The following is a 22,280-nucleotide window of genomic DNA, read 5'->3' on the forward strand; positions in this document are numbered from 1 at the left end:
GTAGTCAGGCTTCATCCTCAAGGTATAAAATATATTATTGTCACTTTAGACATTGATATGATTTGAATGGTACTTTTAATAGTGTTGTCATTTGAATGGTAGTTTTATTCGATATTATTCTTTATTATAGGACCAAAACAATGAACACATCACTTTAGACATGTTTGGTATACAGAAAGGAAAAAGGTAAAATGGCTTTAGAGAACAACAAATTGCAAGAAATTAACAGCTTTTGTTTTTTGATTTTTCCTACTTTTTTGACTTTTGTTGAAATATTTAGATAGTATCAACTATTTTTTGGCTTTAAACATCTCTTTAGACATGTTTGGTGTAAGGACTTGTTGAACTTGGTTGTTGGTTGCAGAATGTGGATATTATGTTGCTGTTAAAGGGTTATATGGTTATGGTGTAATGACAGTTTTTTTGATGAAATGACAATTCATATATAACTATTTATGTTGCTGTCGAAGGGTTATAATGATTGTGGTGTAATGGCAGTTTATTTATTTTTATAATGTGAGTTGGTATATGAAAATTTATGTTCATGTTTAAGGCTTATAATGGTTGTGGTAGTTATAATGATTAGGTTTCTAGTGCACTATTTTTATTTGCAATCCAAATTTGTTTCATGCATGCTCACATACACAATCTTATGATAGCTAAGAAATAGGTACTTTCATTACATTAACTTATCGTTGCATTGGTTTAAAAAATCACACAATCAACATTCCAACAACACAAGAAAAAAAAAACCAACATGAATGTAACTTATTCTACCATTCATATTCCTCATAGTTGGTACATTTTGTGTACCCACATAGTTGATAGTGTCATCATTGTGCAAAGGTTCCAACTCCATATTTCTCATTATAACTTGAGCTCTTAAAATTGAAATGGTCCTCATTGCCATCTCTCTCTCCATATGGTTCCAATTAAGTTCTCTTTGAACTTCATTGTGTTGGGGATCAACCCTTCTAAAAAATTCACGACATCTTATAGGATAGCTTCCACATCCATAAAACCTGTGTCCTAGATTTTAATGTGTCGTTATTGTTCTCAAAGGCAATTTCACTCGACAAGTTTCTTGATGCCATTGAGGGCTCCATATCCCTACAACAATAGGAAATATATATATATATATATGATAATAGTAGTATGCACATGTCATACACTAGATAAAATACTAACATGTTGAATGTTCCAAAATTGCCCTCCATGATGACCATTATACCCTTCAATCTTGTGTATAAACCTTTGCCTTTCCTTATACATATATATATATATATATATAGCAATAGAAATATGTATACTGACATGGGAGAGTGAGGGCAAAGAGATAGTAGAAATGGCTGAAGACTGAAATGAGTTTGATTTGGTACAAGGAAAGGCAAAGGTTTATATACAAGATTAAAGGGTATAATGGTCATCATGGAGGGCAATTTTGGAATTTGATGACTATTTAAATTTAGGAGATTACACTTTTAACTTTAATTTTTCAAACTTTCCAACATTTTTTTTACAAAACATTCTTTTATATTTTTAATAACAAGTTTGAAAATAATATACTCTGAACACACTCTGAAGCAGGAATTGTGCTTCTACTTCGGGTCAAAGGAACAGGACAAACTAAAAACCGCTGCCAAACGGTACAAAATGTACACACTAACGCATGCATTGATCTCTCTCTCAAAACTGGGAAGTCTGTTACTTTTATTTTTACGGAGCATTTTTACGGAGTGGAAGTCTATGAACTGGAAGTCGTAGCTGTGTCGCTCCCTGTTCGATTCGATTAATGGTTCTCTTGAGAAGAAAATGAGTTCATTGGGCGATCGGTACGCGATGCTTCTGACACAACATTTGACCCACGACGCAGAGGAAATTGGCAGACCTCATCAGTCTCAGGTCTTGAGAGACTACGTCACGAGGCAGATCAATGTGTTCCTGTGGATATCTCTCATCACCATCACTCTCCTCTTGCTCAGAAAGCTCGCGAAGCTCTTCGGATTGTGGGCCAAAGGCAGCCTCATACCTGGCCCACCTTGTCCCTCCTTCTACGGCCACTCCAACCTCATCTCCGGAGCGAGTCTCACTGGTAGGTTTTCAGTGATTACTCCTCCTGAATTTGTTATCACATGTTTGGTTACTGAGAAAATTGTGTTATGTTCTGAGTGGTTCAAACAATTGCATAAACTCCCGATTAATTTCCTGTCACATGATGGTTGCTGAGAATTTGGAGTAGAAGGAAAGAAAGAGAATGACATAGCCAAACTCTTAGGTGGGAATTTTTTTTCCTTCTTGGGTCCAAGGCCTTACAAGATCGAAAAATTTTGATATTTGTTTTTTCTTTTTCTCATTTTCTCTACAAGCAAAGGGTGTAATTTTAAAATTTTAATCAGGTGTTGTTCTTTGTTGAATTTCAGTATTTTAGGTTTTTTGCATTTAGAATTCTTGATTTTGGCTGCAAAGAAAATGGTGAAAATAAATGAAATAAAGGAAATTTTCAGGCCATCTGCTGCGTTATCACTTTGAGAAAATAAAAAATTCTATGGATGGTTAACAATGAAATGGCATAAAGAAGAAAATTGAAGTAGTGTTTGGGAGCTTCATGACACCAATATTCCTTCTCCAGGGAGGCCTTTTTAGGAAGAAAATGCTGGGAGTTTAAAGGGACAAAATTGTTTGGTAAATACCGTTTTGATAGTCCTTTTAGATTAAGAAGTACTTGGCTCACGTGTTTGGTGACAGTGTATAAGAATCCCATTTAATTAGTAGAATAGCTTTTACTTAAAAAATCTTTAAAATACTTATATTGTAGTTGTTATGATCACAAGAATAAAACCGTTTACATAACTAATTTCGACCCGACAAAAAAATGACAAGAAATTGTTTCAGACAACTAATGATGAATGCTTAAAATAATAAAGCCCAGACAACTGTTTTCAAAACAATTATTTTTGACTTCTCTTAAATGGACTTCCTTATCATGGACTTGATGAAGAAGTCCTACCTGTGTACTTAGCCAAATATCACAATATATATATATGTGTGTGTGTGTGTGTGTGTGTGTGTGTTTGTTTTCTAAACACAACCTGAATTCTTATATGTTTCTCCTGCTTTGGCTTCCTGAAAATGGAAAAACCAATTCCACCTAGTTAACTAGTTACACTGGGCTCAGTTCATGTACTAGATTCCTTGAGTCTCAAATGGTAATAAAAAGTTAAGGTACTGCCTGGATTGCATTCTTATACTACCTTTTCCTAAAAGCACCATATGCCTATAATTCTTGGGTCACGTCTGGCTCCTCCGCTTTACTAATGTAATAGAAAGTAAAGGGTTTCCTACCTCTCGATATTATTATTGTTATTTTTTAAAAAGCTTTTGAACCCTTTCGTTGGTAATTTAAAGGAGTTTTTGCATCATTTGTCAAGTCCTCGTAGTTCGATTTTCTGTTGCTTGCTTACTTCTGTTGAAGCATCATCATAATCATCACCATCATATCCATGATTGGATCTATACAATGAACTATGGTGTCCTTGAGGCATGTTTTCTAATGATTGCACACATCAAATCTTAAAATGATTTTAGTTTGACATTTTTATTCAAGCACTGAATTACAATACTCTGGTTTTCAGATCTTTTGTCAAAATCGCATGAAAAATATGGACCAGTTATCAAGCTGTGGTTGGGTCCTACTCAGCTTCTAGTGTCAATGACGGATCCAGAACTCATTAAAGAGATGCTCTTAAAAGCCGTGGATAAATTTCCCTTGACAGGGAGGGCATTTCGTTTAGCCTTTGGACAATCAAGCCTTTTTGTTTCTTCTTTCGACAAGGTACATGCTTCAAAATCCTCTTCCCCCCCCCCCCCCCCCGCACACACACACATCATGTGTCATTCACTGTTTCTCTTCACCTCATATTCTTAAGCCTGTGGACAATCAAGCCTTTTCGTTTCTTCTTTTAACAAGGTGCATGCTTCAAACTTTTCCCCCATCATGTGCCATTGACTGTTTGGCCTCACCTGATATGAATGTTGTTCATTATCTAATAATTATGCGATGAGATTGTTGTAGTTTTCAATAGGACTATTTATTTAAAAGCTAAATACATATCCCTATTTCATGTTAACAGTTCAATAACATAAACATTTGTTTGTATTCTAAGATTATTTGAATTTCTGCACTTCTGAAAGAAATTTTAGTGTTTTTTTTTTTCTTCTCTGGTTTACACACATGCACACTGCTGAAGTTCTCTAAGTTAGCATCATGCCTTCTCAGAAATGTCTTGGTTTAACAACTTGAATATTGCTTTTGAATTTGTGCATCTTTATACTTGTCAAAAAAAAAAAAAAATTGTGGATCTTTATTTAAAGTAACATAAATAGAAAATTGCATCTTTTTTACTAAACAAGTCATTATCACTATGCTGCGGTCGAATACACAAACTTCTTCAGGGTAGGGAATGTGTGTCCTCCCCTCCAACCTTTCTCTATTGTCTTGTGTCAGTATTCTGGTACTATGATAGATTCTCGTGTCACTCTCACCCTATGATAGATTATTCATTTTGTGCCTCTTGACTAATCAGTGCATTACTGATTTCTTTTGCACAGTAGGAATCCTTCGTGACCGGTGGTTTTTTTCTGTCTCCAACTTGTGTGATCTCTAAGACTCATGGAAATAATCATTTTCATCCTATTTTCTTTGTCCTGTCATCCATTGCACTTGTCAGAATACGCTATTCCCAATTAAACCTGGAAAGAAAATGGCGGGTGGGGGTGGGGAATTAAGGTCTTTTCTCCCCTGACAACACTTAATTTCTATTTTAACAATCAACTGAAGTTTAATTATCAATCAATAAACATTTAATAGTATGTAAAGTGCCGAAATATAAAGTAGAAAACATCCACATGCATGAAACCAATTTTTACATGGCAAACCACAATGGGAAAAACCATAGGACCTAATCCAAGCAGATTAAATCCACTACGAGAAAGAGGTTTACAACTAGGTTAACACTTTCTGAACTCTAGAACTCTTAGTTATCTCTTAGCACATATTGATCCACTAAAAAAAAAAAAAAACACTTTTCACTGAGTCTCAAAGTACACAATCCACTTCGTTAACTGATCTGCTCCTCATGATTGCCGTCTCTTACCACCTTGTTAATGGTATGATGACATAGGATGTGGAGGAACATTTTTTTCATCATCTTGCAGGAAGCACTTCTTAAACTCATCTTGGACGATATCGCCATTCTCCTAGCCAAGAGGGCAAGGTCAGGATTGAGAATTGGTCCAATTGGAGGACATTGTTGTTCTTTTTAGTTGCTATATAATTAGGAGGGGGAGGGGGAGGGGGAGGCTGAGGGAAGTAGTTGGGTTCTACCCATGGAAGTTTTAGGGTGAAGTATTATTATCAGATTATTCAAATTCAACAGCCGTCTTCTTTCCCATGTAATGTAGCATGGATATCTAAAGATCCTCTCAAGGTGGCTTTCTTTGGGTGGATGACGACTATTGGGAAGATTTTGACGCTGGATAATTTTTTTATTTTTATTTTGATAAGTATTGTATTAAAAGCGTTCAAAAGGGGAACGCATCCCTCAAAAGCTACACAGGGCCAAATAGGGCCTTTAGACCCTCAAGGAGTGTAAAAAATCAACAACTTGCTCCAAGAATTTACAATTTCTCCCCAGAACTTGACGCTGAATAATTTGAGAAAAAGGAGGTAGGTTGTTAGCTGGTGCTGCATGTGCAAGAGGGACAAGGAGTTGGTTAGTCACCTCCTATTGCATTGACCTGTGGCGTGAGATGTGTGGGCTTTGTTCTTTGCAAATTTGGTGAGCATTGGGTCCCATCGGATTTTATGGCTGAGATGCTTGAGAGTTGGCGGGGGTGTACAGTGGGATGCCATGCTCAAGACACTTGGAGAAAGTCCTTTTTGTATTTGGTGTGGGCTATGGCGTAAAAGGAATAGATCTTTTGAAAGGATTAACCTTTTCTGGTGAACCTGACCGCACATAGCCTGACTCCATACACTTGTGGAGTGGTAAAAGAGACTTGAAATTAGGCATATACTATATTGTGGGATAACTTACCAAATCTAGTTTCTGAATATATAAAGACAATTGAAATTCGTAAGAATTTTAGTTTTAATTATTTTGTAAGACACAAAAGCCAATTTTTAGTACTTGAAATCCTTACCGAAAACAACTTTTAAATTGGTTTTAAACTTAAACTCAAAATCTAAGCTTTCTAACCAACATTAAGCTTCTCAAATTCATTCTTAAATAAATAATATTCAATTTTAAACTTTATGTTTATATCAAAACTAATTTATTTATTTATTTATTTTTTTGATAATCTATATCAAAACTAATTAATAATTAGCTTCAGATTAATTCCATTTTAATTCAAGTTTCCTAATTTATTCACTCCGAATCTTATGCTCTTTTAGGCCACCTACTTTCTTTATATTGTGTAATTGATGAAGGTTGAAGCAAGATGTCGATGCAATCCTTCGGCTTAGTCTTCAATCCACAATCATAGCTTCAATGTCAATGTGAACCTTTCACCTTTCTTTGAAGTGACACGACAAATAGACCATTTATGGAATATCCAACACATGGCACTTTTTCCTGCCAGGTTTAATGATCATAGGCAATTATATTATAGAGTTTTATTGCTAAGGTGCATATGGTCATCTCGTCTCCTTGTTTGCACAAGTGATTTCTCAAAAAAAAAAAAAAAAAACAGAGGTAAAAACAATAATTAAAAATTAAAAAATCTCAAAAGTATTTTGTTTTGATGTGTTTTAAGATTTTAATTTGTTTAGAGTTCTTATTTTTACTTTTCGGTATTTTGAAGTGTTCTAGAATTGAGATGCTTTAAAAATGAGTGTATTTTGAAGAGGCCAAAAACATATCTCTGCAGATCATACATCAGTACAAGATTTTGGGTTTATTGTGTTTGTTATCTCTAAAAAGCTTTCCATATACCCAAAATAAATTCTTTTTGTTTATAAAAGAGACAAATTCCTTATAACTCTCACACTTTTTTCATGCTCTCAAGAGTTCTTGAAGCCATAAGCCTCCAAGAACTCCAAGCTTTTCCAGTCACTCAACACGGCCTGCCAACTTTTCGTCATTGTTCTAGTATTCTTGATGGCTGGAGGCAGAACCAAATGAAGGTGTTCATCTGCCGGGCCTTCACCTTCAACTCCAACACATCTTCCCAAAGGACCCAAACTACTTGGGGAACTACTTCAAAAAGCCTCATCAGGACAGTTGTATAGTGGGGGCCCAAGTCAGTGATTTTTGGAGGGCTACGCCTCTTTGCATTTGGTGGTATTTATGGCTTGAAAGAAATAGGAGGTCCTTTGAAGGAAAGGAGACTCATATTGGGGAGTTCAAATTCTCTATTATTAGCACTCTTTTTTGTTGGGTTATAGGGAGATATTGTAAATCCATGGAGGAGATAGTTGATTTTTTGGATTCTTTGAGAGTTTAGAGGCTCTATTAGGCCTTGTGTATTTTCTGAGGGATGCGTTCCCCTTTTGAACGCTTCTTTGTTCAATCTTTTCTTATTAAAAAAAAAAAAGCCTCATCAGGACACTCTTAAACAACACCATCAAAGAAAGTCACGTTAGTGAGATGTGCATCTTGGATAAATTTTTGCTTAAAGGATACCCCCTTTTTCAACAATACAGTGATAAGGCATGGATATCACTTTGCCACACCAATGGTTTCCAAATAGAAAACGAAATCTATTTGGCTTTGTTGTTAACTATTTAGGGATTCCTAGAAAGGAGGAGGGTGTGATGTGTTACTAATTGTCTTTTTTGCTTTTAATGATTTAGATGGAAAACATTGCTTAGCTCAGTAATTATGATTGCATTATGTTTGGGATGCCTTTCTTGTTATCCTTAAACCACTGATTTGTGATCTTATTCTGTTGATATGATTTAAGATTATTTAATAAAATAAGATGTTCTTCTTATATATATATATATATATATATATATATATATATATATTTTCCCTGTTGAACTTGTCTGTGGTTGCATTCATTTTTCTCCATTAATGGTTCATATGTTTATACTTTTCCTATTATCTGCAGGTACAGAAGAGAAGGGACTCATTGGAAAGACAACTAAATGGGAAATTGCTTGAAAGAGCAAATATTATTCCAGCAAAAGTTGCAGATTGTGTAATGGAAAGAATTCAAGATATAATGGCCAAAGGAAATTTTGACTGTAAAATTATTTCTCAACATTTGGCTTTCACCATCTTGGGAGCTTCCCTCTTTGGTGATACATTTTTGTCTTGGTCCAAAGCAACCGTTTACGAAGATCTTCTGATGATGATTGCCAAGGATGCTTGCTTTTGGGCCTCATACAGTGTTACTCCCTTCTGGAAACGTGGATTTTGGAGGTACCAATATTTATGTACGAAGCTAAAATGCTTAACCCAAGACATTATCCAACAGTGTAGACAAAATTACGAACTATTTACTCAAGTAGATCAAATCCCTCGTAATGTTGGGCGGGAGGCTGCATCTGGTGCACCACCTTCTTCTGTTAATGCAATGCCAAATAACTTGTTTCTGCAGCAGCTTGATGACCATCCTGATACAGGAGAATCATGTGGGAATATTACAAGTGTAATGTTTCATGGGTGTCTAACTACTGCAGGTCTGATCGGTAACATGTTAGCAAGACTTGTGGCACATCCAGAATTACAGGATAAGGTAGCTGTATTCTTTTTACCTAGTTCTTTTTTTTATAATTTTGAGAGGTTCAACACATGTTGCTTTTTCATGTTTCCGTATTCATTGCTTTGAAAGTGATGCCAGATATACTGGGAAAATTCTGCCACCCGTCCTTGGACAGTCCCTAGTATTTATATCATATCAATGAGTGATGGAAGTGACTTTGTAAAATCTGACGGCCTTCGAAATGTCTGATGGTTGATTTGGTTATTCTTGCTATTTTTTGTTGGTAAGAGACAAAAGTGGAAAGATTTCTGATCAACTCATACTTGTTTGCAAAGGACTGAAATTTTTAAAAACTCCTTAATGACAAATGTAAAAATTTAAGTTGCTTTACTCTGATCTATGGGTTTTCTTGGTATTATAGTAGAGAAGAAGATTCAGGATAATAATATGTGAAACCTCATCAGGGAATAATGGTAGAAAAATGTTTTTAAAGCAAAAAGTCTGTTCCGGAAGCAATGATGTCGATGCAGTTTTAAATTTGCTTTCTTTTCCAGGATAGCCACAGTAAGATGAATGTAAACATTGCTTACTTTTCATCTCCTAATATACCAGTTGCATAACTGCCTGAGATAGCCTATTACGTCACAGCTTGCTTTCATATGTAAGATAAAAAGGGACGCATCTTCGATGTGTTTGGCGTCATGCATAACTTTCTTGCAAATCGTAACCAATTCATAACAACTTGCAGTTATGCTTGAAGAATAGGAGGATTCCAGTCCTAAATCTGGCATCATCATAACACAATGCTTTTATATAGTGTAGCATTGGATTTTAAGCATTATCGAGGCAAATATCAAGGCAGAAACTATCTTGAGTTGGTGTCACAATTTACATTCGCCATGTAAATAATTGCCAATACGCGGTCTTACTAAATAATTCCAGTGTATGGCATACTTTGATTTCTTACCTTCTGATAGATAGTGAAATTTCTGAAGGGCAATTATTTATTCTTTTGTAATCCTCTCTTGGATAATAATATGTGAAACCTCATCAGGGAATAATGGTAGAAAAATGTTTTTAAAGCAAAAGGTCTGTTCCGGAAGCAATGATGTTGATGCAGTTTTAAATTTGCTTACTTTTCCAGGATAGCCACAGTAAGATGAATGTAAACATTGCTTACTTTTCATCTTCTAACATACCAGTTGCATAACTGCATGAGATAGCCTATTACATCACAGCTTGCTTTCATATGTAAGATAAAAAGGGACGCATCTTCGATGTGTTTGGTGTCATGCATAACTTTCTTGCAAATCGTAACCAATTCATAACAACTTGCAGTTATGCTTGAAGAATAGGAGGATTCCAGTCCTAAATCTGGCATCATCATAACACAATGCTTTTATATAGTGTAGCGTTGGATTTTAAGCATTATCGAGGCAAATATTAAGGCAGAAACTATCTTGAGTTGGTGTCACAATTTACATTCGCCATGTAAATAATTGCCAATACGCGGTCTTACTAGATAATTCCAGTGTATGGCATACTTTGATTTCTTACCTTCTGATAGATTGTGAAATTTCTGAAGGGCAATTATTTATTCTTTTGTAATCCTCTCTCGGAGCTTCTTTGATTCCTTGGAATCAAAATTAACAGTCAGTGTCAGGTGTAACCTGGGTAGTAAGAGAACAAGGAAGGATCAAAATAATAGGAAGTGAAGTTTTGTTTTGATAAGTAAGAATATATTAGAGCGCGTTCAAAAGGGGAATGCATCCTGAGAACTACACAAAGGAAGTGAAGTTGGTACTCAGGGAAACCAAGGCAAAACCCAAATTGTTATGGATCTTGGTTATTTGATTGATATTTGACATTGCTCTTAGTTGCTTGTTGGATGATTAAGCTTCTGATGATTGTGATATATGTGTGACACCCTAAAGCATTAGTGGGTTGTAGATTGGAAATTTATGATTCTACTATGTTAATTTTCTGCAGATCTATTCTGAGATAGTTATGGTGCGAAATGAATCAAAGCAGCAAGATCAACAAGCTGTTGATCAGATGCTCCTTCTATTGGCTACTGTATATGAATCTGCTCGTCTTCTTCCAGCTGGGCCTTTGCTGCAAAGATGTTCTCTAAACCATGGTAACAAGTTGCTTGTAATTAAATTTAGTATTGGCTACTGTAATTGGATTGATGATTTGTTTTGTTAATTGAAACTTGATAATTAAATTTTTTTTTTTTTTTTTCTCTCATAAATGTGAAGGTGTGCTCTTTATAATTGAGAATTTTATTTAAGAATCAAAATGATTATGGATCAGAAAAAATCATGTCTCGTGTTTGACAGTCAAGAATGAAAAAGAAAACAATAAGATAAGACTGTTAAAATCATTGAAGGGGCTACCTATGAGATTAGTCTGAAGCTACCTAACATAGGAAAAAAGGAAAAATAAAATAAAAGAATAATAATGAAAATGAAAATATATGTGTATGCTTAAGGAGTGAACTGGGCTTTATGAGATGAACTTGTGTTTTACAGATTACACTATTTGAGTTCTCTAATATTTATGTTTTAATATTTAAAAAATATTTTTTTTGGAGAGTTACTTTGTTAATTTTCTTATTTAATCAATTTAATACTTGAAATATATATATATATATATATATATATCTATTCAAGGAGCAAATTTGAAAAATAATTCCTCTACACCTTTAATACCCTCAAAGAAATTTATTATTATTGTTATTTGTAAGTAAAGCATTCATAGAAGAAGCACTCAAATGGGGAGTGCATCCTACTTACAGTAGCAACTCTCGAAAATCAATGTCCTGGGATGTGTAGTTTCGGCGATCCTTTCAGGATTGGGAGTTGGATGACGTCACTGGGTTGCTGGCTCTCTTGTATAGACAGGAGGTGGATGGTTCTGGTGCGGATTCCTTGACTTGGGTGCCTTCTGCGCAGGGGACTTTTCAGGTCCGGTCCTTCTTTTTCTGTCTCTCTGGGTTTCACGGTACCACTTTCCCGTGGTAGACGGTTTGGCAGTCGAAGGCGCCTCTTAGGGTGGCCTTTTTTGTTTGGACTGCAACTTGGGGTAGGATTTTGACTCTGGACGATTTGAGGAAGAAATGACAAATCATTGTCAATCGGTGTTGTCTATGCAAGAATGATAGAGAGTCCGTGGATCACCTCCTTCTGCATTGTCCTGTGGCCCATGACTGTTGGAGTCTTATTTTGGGACTTTTGGTGTCCAGTGGGTCATGCCCCGAACCTCAAGGGATTTGATTGACATTTGGAGGGGCCAAAGGGTGGGGGCGCATGTTTGCGATTTTTGGAGGGTGACCCCCCTTTGTGTTTGGTGGAGCCTTTGGAAAGAGCGGAATAGAAGATCTTTTGATGGGGAGGAATCTTCTATTGGGGCGTTAAAGTTTTCTATTATTTGTTCTCTCTTTTGTTGGGGTTGGGGGAGAAATTGTTCATCTTTAGATGAAATCGTGGACTTTTTGGGTTCTTTGGGTCCATATGTCTTTCCACCTTTCTTTTTTTTGGGTTTTGTACAGCTCTTGGGATGCGTTCCCCTTTTGAACGCTTTCTAATACATTTTTATTTATCAAAAAAAAAAAAATTGCTTTTAAAGATCAAAAATGTGATTAACTCTTTTTGACTATATATATGGTCTTTAGGTTAGATAAAAGTGAAATCTTTCATGCTTTAACACACATATAAACAATTTGAGAGATTTGTGAAAAGATCTAGAGTGAGTTTTTGGGTGGTTGCATATTTTACACTCTTGGAGATATTCTCCACATATTCAATCTAGGAACCACATAGGTTATTCTTGAGTGATTGATTACAAAATAAAGGAACCGATAGATCGGTTTTGATACGGTAAACCGAGGCAACATAGAGACGGAGAGCAATCAATAGAGAAGCAGGTTTGTGTGGTGCGGATGCTGTTGACAGATCAGAAGAATGACCTGGAGATCTTCGAGGGTGTTGAAAATTAGGTATTCTATTGTGTCAAGAATCAATTAGGAGTTTGAGCGTACTGAACTGTGACCTGATTGTACATCTCTTTCTCTATCCTGGATTGTGCCTGACTGGACGAGGTCCCTTGATTTCTTACTCTCTTTTGAGGGGTTCCCGTGATTTCTTACTCTCTTTTGAGGGGTTTTCACGTAAATCTGCCTCTCTTCTACTTGCTATACTTTATTTATTTACTGCTCACTGCATTTTTGTGAATTGGAAATGAATTGCAAACTTATATTTTCACAAATATGAAGGTAATAATTTATTAGTTAACTGTTTATCAAAATAATAATAATAATAATTGGTTAATTGAGAATAAATTTTGTAGAACAGAAAAATATCCATCAGAATTCAGACCTATTCACCCCCTCTAGGTCTATAACATCGGGAAGATCATACTTATTTATATGTATTTGTTAGAAAATATTATTATAGGAACCCTTAAATTACTCGATAGAATATTTGATATGAGAATATGATAGGAGAGATTTTAGCCTATGATTGAATATTTTATTGCAATAATTTATGGTATTAATTTTAGAAATCTTCCATCAATATATTTTCCATATTTATCACTTGTATTCTTTCACCTAAGATGATCATTGTATAGAAAGATTAAGAGAGTATAGAAAGATTAAGAGATTATAATAAAGATATGTAGCTCTATGGGCTTTTTGTGTCGTGGATACAAGTCCTAGTGGCTGAACCACGTTATATTATTGTGTTCTTCATGTTTTAGTTTCTCTCTTCAACTTTTATATCTTTCAACATGGTATCAGAGCAGGTTTCTCATACCCTACTCTATACTATACTCGTCTTGGATCTCCGGATCAACTGATCTTGAATCTCCAGATCAACCCGTCTCATCTCGGATCTTCAGATCAACTCGTGTCAAATTTACTCGTCTTAGACTCTCGCAACTTCATATTTAGTTTCAAGTTGGACTTGAGTTAAAATCTCCGTGTACCAACTTGAGGAGGGGTGTTGGAAAATATTATTATAGGAACCCTTAAATTACTCCTTGATAGAATATTTGATATGAGAATATCATAAGAGAGATTTTAGCCTATGATAGAATATTTTATTGGAATAATTTATGGTATTAATTTTAGGAATCTTCCCTCAATGTATTTTCCATATTTATCACTTGTATTCTTTCACCTATAAATAGAGGTGATCATTGTATAGAAAGATTAAGAGAGTATAATAAAGATATATAGGCCTCTGGGCTTTGTGTGTCGTGGATGTAAGCCCTAGTGGCTGAACCATGTTGTATTATTGTGTTCTTCATGTTTTAGTTTCTCTCTTCAACTTTTATATCTTATATCTTTCAACAGTATTCAATTGGTACTGGACTGTATCAGTTGAACCCATCAAGTTTCATTCATTCATTAATTGATTCGGTACTAATATTTAATCTACCTTAATTTCATATCAAACTCTTTCTATGGATATGTTATTAGAGGTCAATCTGTAATGTTTCTAAAAATGTGATGACACATGGACATATATTCCTTTCTGAGTAAACTATTTTGTCTATTGACTAGAGAACCTAGGTCAATTTATTCATGTGCTGCTGACATTTACCTCCAGTGATTAATGGTGGCTTCTTTTATGTAATTGTGGATTTAATTTCCTTTCCAATGCCATTAGTCCAGGTTCTGTAATTGATTTGGAATGTCTGTGAACTATTTTGACATTAATTTGTAGTTAATCATCATCATTGTTGATTCCTCTGAATCATACTTGCTGAATCATTGTCGAATTTCAGAAGAAGATTTGGTTAAGGTTATCCTGTTAGCAGCAAATTTTAAATTTATCTAAGCTAGTAGTTTTACTGTTTTTTAATATGCTGTCAAGCTATCATGCTTACTTTAGTGTTCCTAAATTTTATTTCTAATATTTGCTTCTCTTCTGTGCTTCACACATAATAATTGATATAATTTATTTATTTTTTTTGTTGATATTTGAAGACTTGAATCTTAAAACTGGTGTTACAATACCTGCTGGAGCTATGCTAGTTGTGCCGATTCAGTTGGTACAGACGGATAATTCCAGTTGGGGAGCTGATGCTGGCCAATTTAATCCCTTTCGTTTTCTGTCAAAGGCCAAAAATGGATTAACATTAAGCACAGGTTTACTTCTGCCATCACCTTTATTATTTGTTTGCATTATGCTTCTGAATTTCTTGCAATTTGCATCATTGCATTTAATTTTCTAATTGTGATATTTTGGCAAATATAGGCAAAGCATATCTAATAAAAGCCATATTACCTTGTTGCATGTCTATCATGTTGGTGGCACAAGGAACTTCTTTTGCACTTGACATTTTTAATTTATTTGTATGATACTGGATGTTATCTCGTGGTCCATACAAGATAGTTAATTTAATTAAAGATGGCACTTGACATGACTTATCAAAAAAAAAAAAAAGATGACACTTGACATGATGTGCATTACATTGTTTTAAAGTACAAATGGGGGCATGTTCATCTATGTTGCATTTGATTCACTTGCACTTCTCACCTTTTGTACAGCTTAAAAAGTTGGCAAATTTAGATTTATAGTAAGTATTACATTTAGCATGACATTGAACAATCGAGGTTGACAAGCATAAACTGTATGGCAATGATTCTTCTATGGGTCTGCAGAGGAACAAATGGATGGCGCACGGAGCTCATATGTTTTAAATGAGCCAAATGAAAGTTCAGCATTTCTTCCTTTTGGATCTGGTACGCGAGCATGCATCGGCCAGAAATTTGCAATCCTTGGAGTTGCTAAATTATTTGCGTCTTTGCTTGAGCATTATGAGGTTCGTTTTCTCTATATTCAATTTTCCTATCATTACCTTTACTAGTAATGTTGCTTGTTACATATTAGAACTCAATGAAAGTATGCCTAGCAATGTTATTGTTGCCTGGCTGAGGTTTATGTAAGGGAAGACTTCATGGTTAACAGTGAAGGGAGTATCTACACTACAGGCTATCAGAGTACATAAAATCTCAACTAGATGTATAGGGGGTTGACTGAATCTTGCAAACTTTTAACTACCATTAACTGATCTTCTTTTGACCTGGAGGTCGCAGGTTTGAAACCGGAAATAGCCTCTTCACATGAAGGTAAGGTTGCGTACATTTGACCCTCCATTTGAATAGTTTCTATATTTTATTTATAGGTTTCATATTTTTACTTGTGGTCTTTTTAAGTTGATGTAGTGTGGAGGGAAATTTCCCACCAATAAAGGTATGTCACTTGTACGAAGCGCCAACGAAATACAATGCGACACGTAGCAAGTATACGTGCCAGCTTGGACAGCACACGTGGTTGGCTGAACGGACCAGGGAGGTCGATCGGCCCGCCAAATTAGCGGACTGATAAGCCAACATCCCATGGAATCAGTAAAGAACCGAATTCGGATTGGCATGACCCAATTGCCTACCCAAAAAGGGGGATTAGCCCCGATCCCTAAAGATCAGGGATTGGATGGGTGGAAAATTAGGAGCAACTCTCTGTATAAATACACACAGAAAACACTAGGAAAAGGATATATGTAAAACAGTGAGAAAGGACTGTTAGATTGATTGTCGTATTCAAAAAGTCCTAGCCTAAGCAATAATAAGAATTTGGATACGTTTCTTGAGTGTATTTGGTGTGAGTTGTCTTGTCTTGCAAATTTTTGGCCTCAAGTGGCTCTGGACCTTCATACATGCCAGAAGGATCGATCTTCATCCCAAATCCAAACTGATCAGGGCCTACGAATTGCCACCTTCCGGAAGAAGAGCCTGGCTGAAACGAAACCTGAAAGCCTCAGCACTCCTCAACAAAGAGATCCCGGTGAACCTGGATAAAAGGGGTTTCGCCTCTTAAACCTTTTCACCAGAGCTTCAAGCTCCTCATTGGATTCCTTCAACTCTTTAACTTGGGCTTCAAAGCCATCGCTATCTTTCTTCAAGCCACAACAGTCTTGTGCAACTTGTTATATTTGTCAGTCAACCCCATGCGTCTTGGCTATCTGGATTATATTATCTAGATTCTAGTAAACCTTATCCTGTCTTGTCATCGGCTTTGAGTGCTACAGGCTCTTCTCTTCGGTTGCACTTTCGTTTGGGTCGTCCATCTTTAGCAAAGTTACAATTAGCTATTCCTACGTTGAGTCATATCTCTTTTCTAGAGTGTGAAGCTTGTCAGTTGGGTAAGCATCATCGTAGTTTTTTCCTGAGTCGTAGTCATAGACGTCAAGCCGAGTCCTTTGATTTAGTCCACATGGAAATCTGGGGTCCTTCTAGAACTGCTAGTTTGAACGGATTCCTTTATTTTGTTATCTTCATTGATGATTATTCTCGAATGACATGGTTATTTTTTATAAAAGAGAGATATGTGTTACCTCGTATTGTTGCTAAATTTTACAATGAAATTCTTACTCTATTTGGTAAGCACATTAAGAACTTTCGATCTGATAATGCCTTAAAGTATACAGAGTCTATCATGAATTCCTTTTGTGCTGATCGTGGTATCATTCATCAGACTAGTTGTGCTCATACTTCTCGAGAATGGTGTTGCTGAGCGAAGTGGATGTTGCTCGTACATAGTATTCTATATGCAAGTGTCAAAACATTTTTGGGCTGATGCGGTTCTTACTGCTTGTTATCTCATTTTCCGTATGCCCTCTACTGTTGTGAATAACCAAACTCCTTTTTCTCTTTTATACCCTAGTGTCTCTCCTTTTCAACTCACTCCTCGTGTCCTTGGTTGTGTAACCTTTGTTCATATCTTGGATCCTGGTCTAGACAAACTCTCTTTGCGTGCTCGTAAATATGTTTTTCTTGGATATTCTCATACTCAAAAGGGGTACAGTTTCTATAGTCCCGAGTCTCGACGATACTTTTGTGAGTGCCGATGTTACTTTTTTTTTTTTTTAATCCCATGTTTTCTTCTCATCATCTGGTGAGCGTTTGTTACTAGATCTCATATATGCTCGTGAGGGGGGAGCCTTCCTTATCTTCTCCTATCCTTCCAATGCCATTGGATCCACCTTCTAATCCTCCTTTACAGGTTTATCAACGATCTCGATCTTGTCACATTGTTTCTTATAGTCCAGATATGACATCTTCGCAACCAGAGGTTCTTATTCCTCCATCTTCCACTTCTGCTACTGATGATTTACCACTTGCCTCATCTTCTCAACCAGAGGTTCTTGTTCCTCCATCAGAGCAACTGCTTGGATAGAGACTCGTTCATCAAAGCCTCCTGATTGACTTCAGTCATGGCCTTCTTGCCTTGGGCCTTCGGATCTGCTGCCCTCTTCTTCTCTTCCTCAGTAAGTGGGGGAGATGTAGGAGGAATGAAGCGAGGGATGTTCATCTCTGCAGACTCTTCGGCAACAATAGACTTCAAATTATTGAAGGAAATGAGAGATGGGATGGAAGGGACGTTGTTCCACACATTTTGCTGAAGTTAATCTAGTCTATTCTTGACTTCAGCAGAAGGAACACTATCCTCAACTGTACCAGTAAATTTGCAAACAAAGTTAAAAAGATGGACGTCATACATAAACCAATAACAATTCCTAAAGCGGGGTTAAGACTAGGAGGGAATTCCTAAAGAGTGGAACGCCCTCAGGATCTTCTAGTTATAAGAAAAACAGACCTTCCACTAACCCCCAACAACTACAAGATGGCTCTTCAGTTCTTCTCAAAAGAGGAGTTGCCAAAACCAATGATCCTATCCTTCGAATTTTGGTAAAGGTGATACCTATCTGTCTCATCTTGAATTCAGGACACTTTATAGTAGATGAAGAGGTCTAAAGATCCCAAGATTAAGATTCCTCGTTTGGTTTAGAACAAGGAGGGTGGATAAGATCCTAAAAAAGTTAGGGTTTAATTGAAGAGGAGACATATTCAAGCTACACAGGACTTGGTGGTAGAACGGAAAAGTGAAAAGTGAAAAGTACTTGGCTTGAAGATTAGGGAAATGCAAAAAGAGGTTATATTAGGGAATGGAGGGACACAACGATTAGCTACTAGGTGCCGTCCTTGGGCGAAACGCTCAAACTTCCCAAGCGACACGACCCTTCGATTGCTAGAGTTAATGGTTGAAAATAAAAAAACGTACGGGTGCAATTAATTCCCTGTAATTGTGACCGTTGGATCAAAATAAGAGGGAATTGGGGCAAAGTTTGTAGGTAAAATTTTCACAAATAAAGTCACGACACCTATACAAAGCGCCAACGAAACACAATGTGAAATGTAGCCAGTGTACGTGCCAACTCGGACAGCACACGTGGCTGATCAGCCCGACAAATTAGCCAAGTGATAAGCCAGGACCCCATGGAATCAGCAAAGAACCGAATTGGGATTGGCATGGCCCAATTGACTCCCCAAAAGAAAGGGGATTAGCCCTGATCCCCGTAAATCGGGGATTGGATGGTCAAAAAATAAGGAGCCTTTTCTGTATAAATACACATAGAAAACACTAGAGAAAGGATATATGAAAAACAATGAGAAAGGACTGTTAGATTGATTCTTGTGTTCAAATAGGGCTAACCTAAGCAATAACAAGAATTTTGATACGTTTCTTTAGTGTATTTGGTGTGAATCTGTTTAGTTGTCTTTACTTGCAAATTTTTCCACCTACGTGTAGCTATAGTTACTGAAGCTGTAGTGGTATTGTAACTATTGTTGAAGCAGCTGGTCATCCTATTGTTGTGAACTAGTTTAGTTATCTTGCTTTTTCTGGCTTTCTTATTACTAGAGTCCAAAATCTGTAACAGCTTGCAATCATGTCCCGGAATTGGTAAATATTAAATTGATAAGCTGAAGACTTTTGTGCTTTGCTAAATCAAACCACCATTATTTTTACAATCCTATAACCCCTAGTTCTCTTCCCAAACCCTATTTTACCAATTCTAATCCGTCCCTAGTTCAAATCTTGACTTTAGTTCCCTTTTAAGGTGTTATAATTTCAAAACATCTTGCACAATCTCTTTAGATCTAGAGAATTGCTGGCAATAGTGCTCATATATCACCATTTTATAGTTGTGTTATCAGCCTTCAACCTATATGTATGTTACTGCTAATGTTTGGCTACAAGCTTGTGGATCTAGTTGGTCTTAGTAAAAAATAGATGACATTTTCATTTATTAGTTTCTTTTTGTGTTATTGGAGTTCGTACATTAAAGAATTATAACTCACTAGCTACTAGTTAAATGAAAATATGGATGTGTGTTTTTACTTTTTCCTTTATTTAATTTATATTTTTCCCATGTGGCTGCTGAGGGTGTTGAATGGGTTTTTTTTGTTGAACTTTGTTTTTAGAATTACCTCGCATGAAATTGGTTCCTCTGTTGCCTTCAGCTTCCCTTCCCTCTGCCCCACTGAAATTACTAATCACAAGCAGCCAATTCGTGGGTTGCTGCTGCCTCACTAAAACTTTGAAAATTTGAGTTACTAACGTTCAATTGAGTTCTCTAAGACATTTTTCAAGAATATGAAAACAGAAAACAATTTGTTGAGAACTAAAAAAGAAAATGGGTCTTTTCTTAACTCTGCTTTCGGAAGCTATCAGACAAATTTTGAAACTTTGTACTGTTTTTCTGTTCTCCAAAAGCACATAAATTGTTCTCAAAAAACATAAAAAATAAAAACTGAACTAGGCATACCCTTACCTTGCTTTTGATTGTGATGCTGATGATACTTTATATTCTGATTTGGCACTGCTAGTGAGACAGTAAATGAGTGGGAGCTATGTGCTTTGCGAGAGTTGACACCTGGTGGGGCCTATATATTAATATAACTTGCTGACATGGCAAAGATTTTGTTAAACAGGAATACAGGATATTGCTTGCTGGCTTACACCGGGATAAATGTCTTGGTTCAAGTTTCTCAATTCTAAGCAGTTGAATTCTCATGTTAATAGAACTCTTGTGACTCTAGTCACCTCCTTTATTCTTCAAATATCTGGATTAATTTTCACAGATTAACTTGTCTAGACAATAAAGAAATAAATTACATAAAACCGTAAAATACGTAATTTTGTGCTCTAATTGTGCTTTGTTATATTCAAACTTGCAGATACGGCTTCTGCCAGGGTTTGAGAATGATCCCAAACCGATAATGAATAATTGTGTTCTTCAGCTTCTTCCTAGCCCGAAGATAATTTTCGTGAAGAGAAGCAGTGTTTGCACAAATAAAGAAGTGTAAAGTGTTCTGTGTAAATAGGAGTATCTATGTTTCATATTTTGGTGGAAAGAAGGCTCTTTTCTTTTGGCTTTTTATGGCTAGATGATGGGGAATGCAACTTTTTCGGGGTCAATTCAGCAGTTGAAATGGAGAATAGTACATGAGCGTGATTCATAGCTCATTTTTTTTTCTTTCTGCTTCTAAGTGCCCCATTTGGTTTCATCTGTTGTCATTTAAGCACTGGGCTATTAATTAATCAGCCCTGTGGTTTTTTTCCCCATCTTTGAGTTCGTAATGTTCTTGTTACCCCCTTTTTTCTCCAAAGGGAGTTAACGAGTTTGTAATGTTCTTGTTTACTCCCTTTCTCTCCAAAGGGAGTTAATGAACTTGGAATATTATTTTTTCCTCCTTTTTTTCTCCAGTCGGAGATATTGAGCTTGTAATGCCCACAGAATAATATACGTGGTAATATTAATTGTCCAAGTGATTGTGATTGGGATATTTGAGTCTCTGTGTGTGTGTGTGTGTGTGTTTGTGTTGACGCGTACTGTCAGCCTTGTCTGCTGAATTTCTAATATTACATGGAGAGGAGTGATTTTGAATTCCTGTAAAATGTTTTTGAGTTTGTGATGATGGTTAATTTTTCTTTAGAAATGTGATACCGATGGCAGATATCTAAGAACATTGTTACCAGGAAAATTTAATCTTGTTTTGACTAGGTGCGAAATTTCTAACCTGAATGGAGAGGAAGAAATGTTTTCCATTTTGATAACTCATTCAGCATTTTATTATGAATAATTTATATAATTATTCAATTAGGTCCCAATTCAGGCCATGAAGGGCTTTGATACATCTGGTAAACAAATAGGTTGGTGTCACAAGGCGTATTTGTCCCACATTGGATCCGAATGGGAGAGTGATTGGGTATAAATAGATAAGTATGTAATATTATTCAATAACTTGAGTTTTTGGGTAAATAAAAAAACACTCACCCGTTACGGTTGGTATCAAAGTCAGACTCAATCCTTGTCAAACGTGTGGTCTGGAAAGTGTTATAAATTATTATTCAATAATTTAAACTTTTGTTTAAATAAATAAGCGACCACTCGTTGCAGTTGGCCTCTTCAACCTTAGGATCAGTCTCTTAAACAACAATGATATATTAATTGACGAGGCTAACCTATTTTATTGGGCCGAAAGGATGAAGGCTCTTCGCTGTCTGAATTGGTAACCAAGGAGCCTTTGATCATTTCGGTCCAATAATTAGGCTAACCTCTTCGGCTAGTATATCACTATACTTTCGATAATGCTTTTTGGAGTGAGTGGTATATTAAATAATTAATAATCCACTAATTGAAATTTGGATTTG

General features: G+C 36.0%; 1 protein-coding gene across 2 annotated transcripts; it reads left to right on the forward strand.

Annotated features, from left to right (window-relative positions):
- Positions 1-1,697: 1,697 nt before the first annotated feature.
- On the forward strand, positions 1,698-21,524 carry LOC132300554 (cytochrome P450 72A397-like). 2 transcript variants are annotated; one of them, XM_059797685.1, is made up of 8 exons: positions 1,698-2,092; positions 3,633-3,832; positions 8,116-8,745; positions 10,702-10,852; positions 14,708-14,869; positions 15,386-15,546; positions 15,821-15,853; positions 20,804-20,942. In XM_059797685.1, exons 1-7 carry the CDS (start codon positions 1,813-1,815, stop codon positions 15,824-15,826), a joined length of 1,590 nt encoding a protein of 529 aa, XP_059653668.1. In that variant the 5' UTR covers positions 1,698-1,812; the 3' UTR covers positions 15,827-15,853; positions 20,804-20,942. The 2 variants fall into 2 exon arrangements, with proteins under 2 accessions (XP_059653668.1, XP_059653667.1); XM_059797684.1 differs by lacking the exon at positions 15,821-15,853 and having other exon boundaries at positions 1,701-2,092; positions 20,804-21,524.
- Positions 21,525-22,280: the final 756 nt, after the last annotated feature.

This window comes from Cornus florida, unplaced genomic scaffold, assembly GCF_030987335.1.
Source record: "Cornus florida cultivar Cherokee Brave unplaced genomic scaffold, ASM3098733v1 CherokeeBrave_3.0.0_Hap2_Chr03, whole genome shotgun sequence".
NCBI lineage: Eukaryota > Viridiplantae > Streptophyta > Magnoliopsida > Cornales > Cornaceae > Cornus > Cornus florida.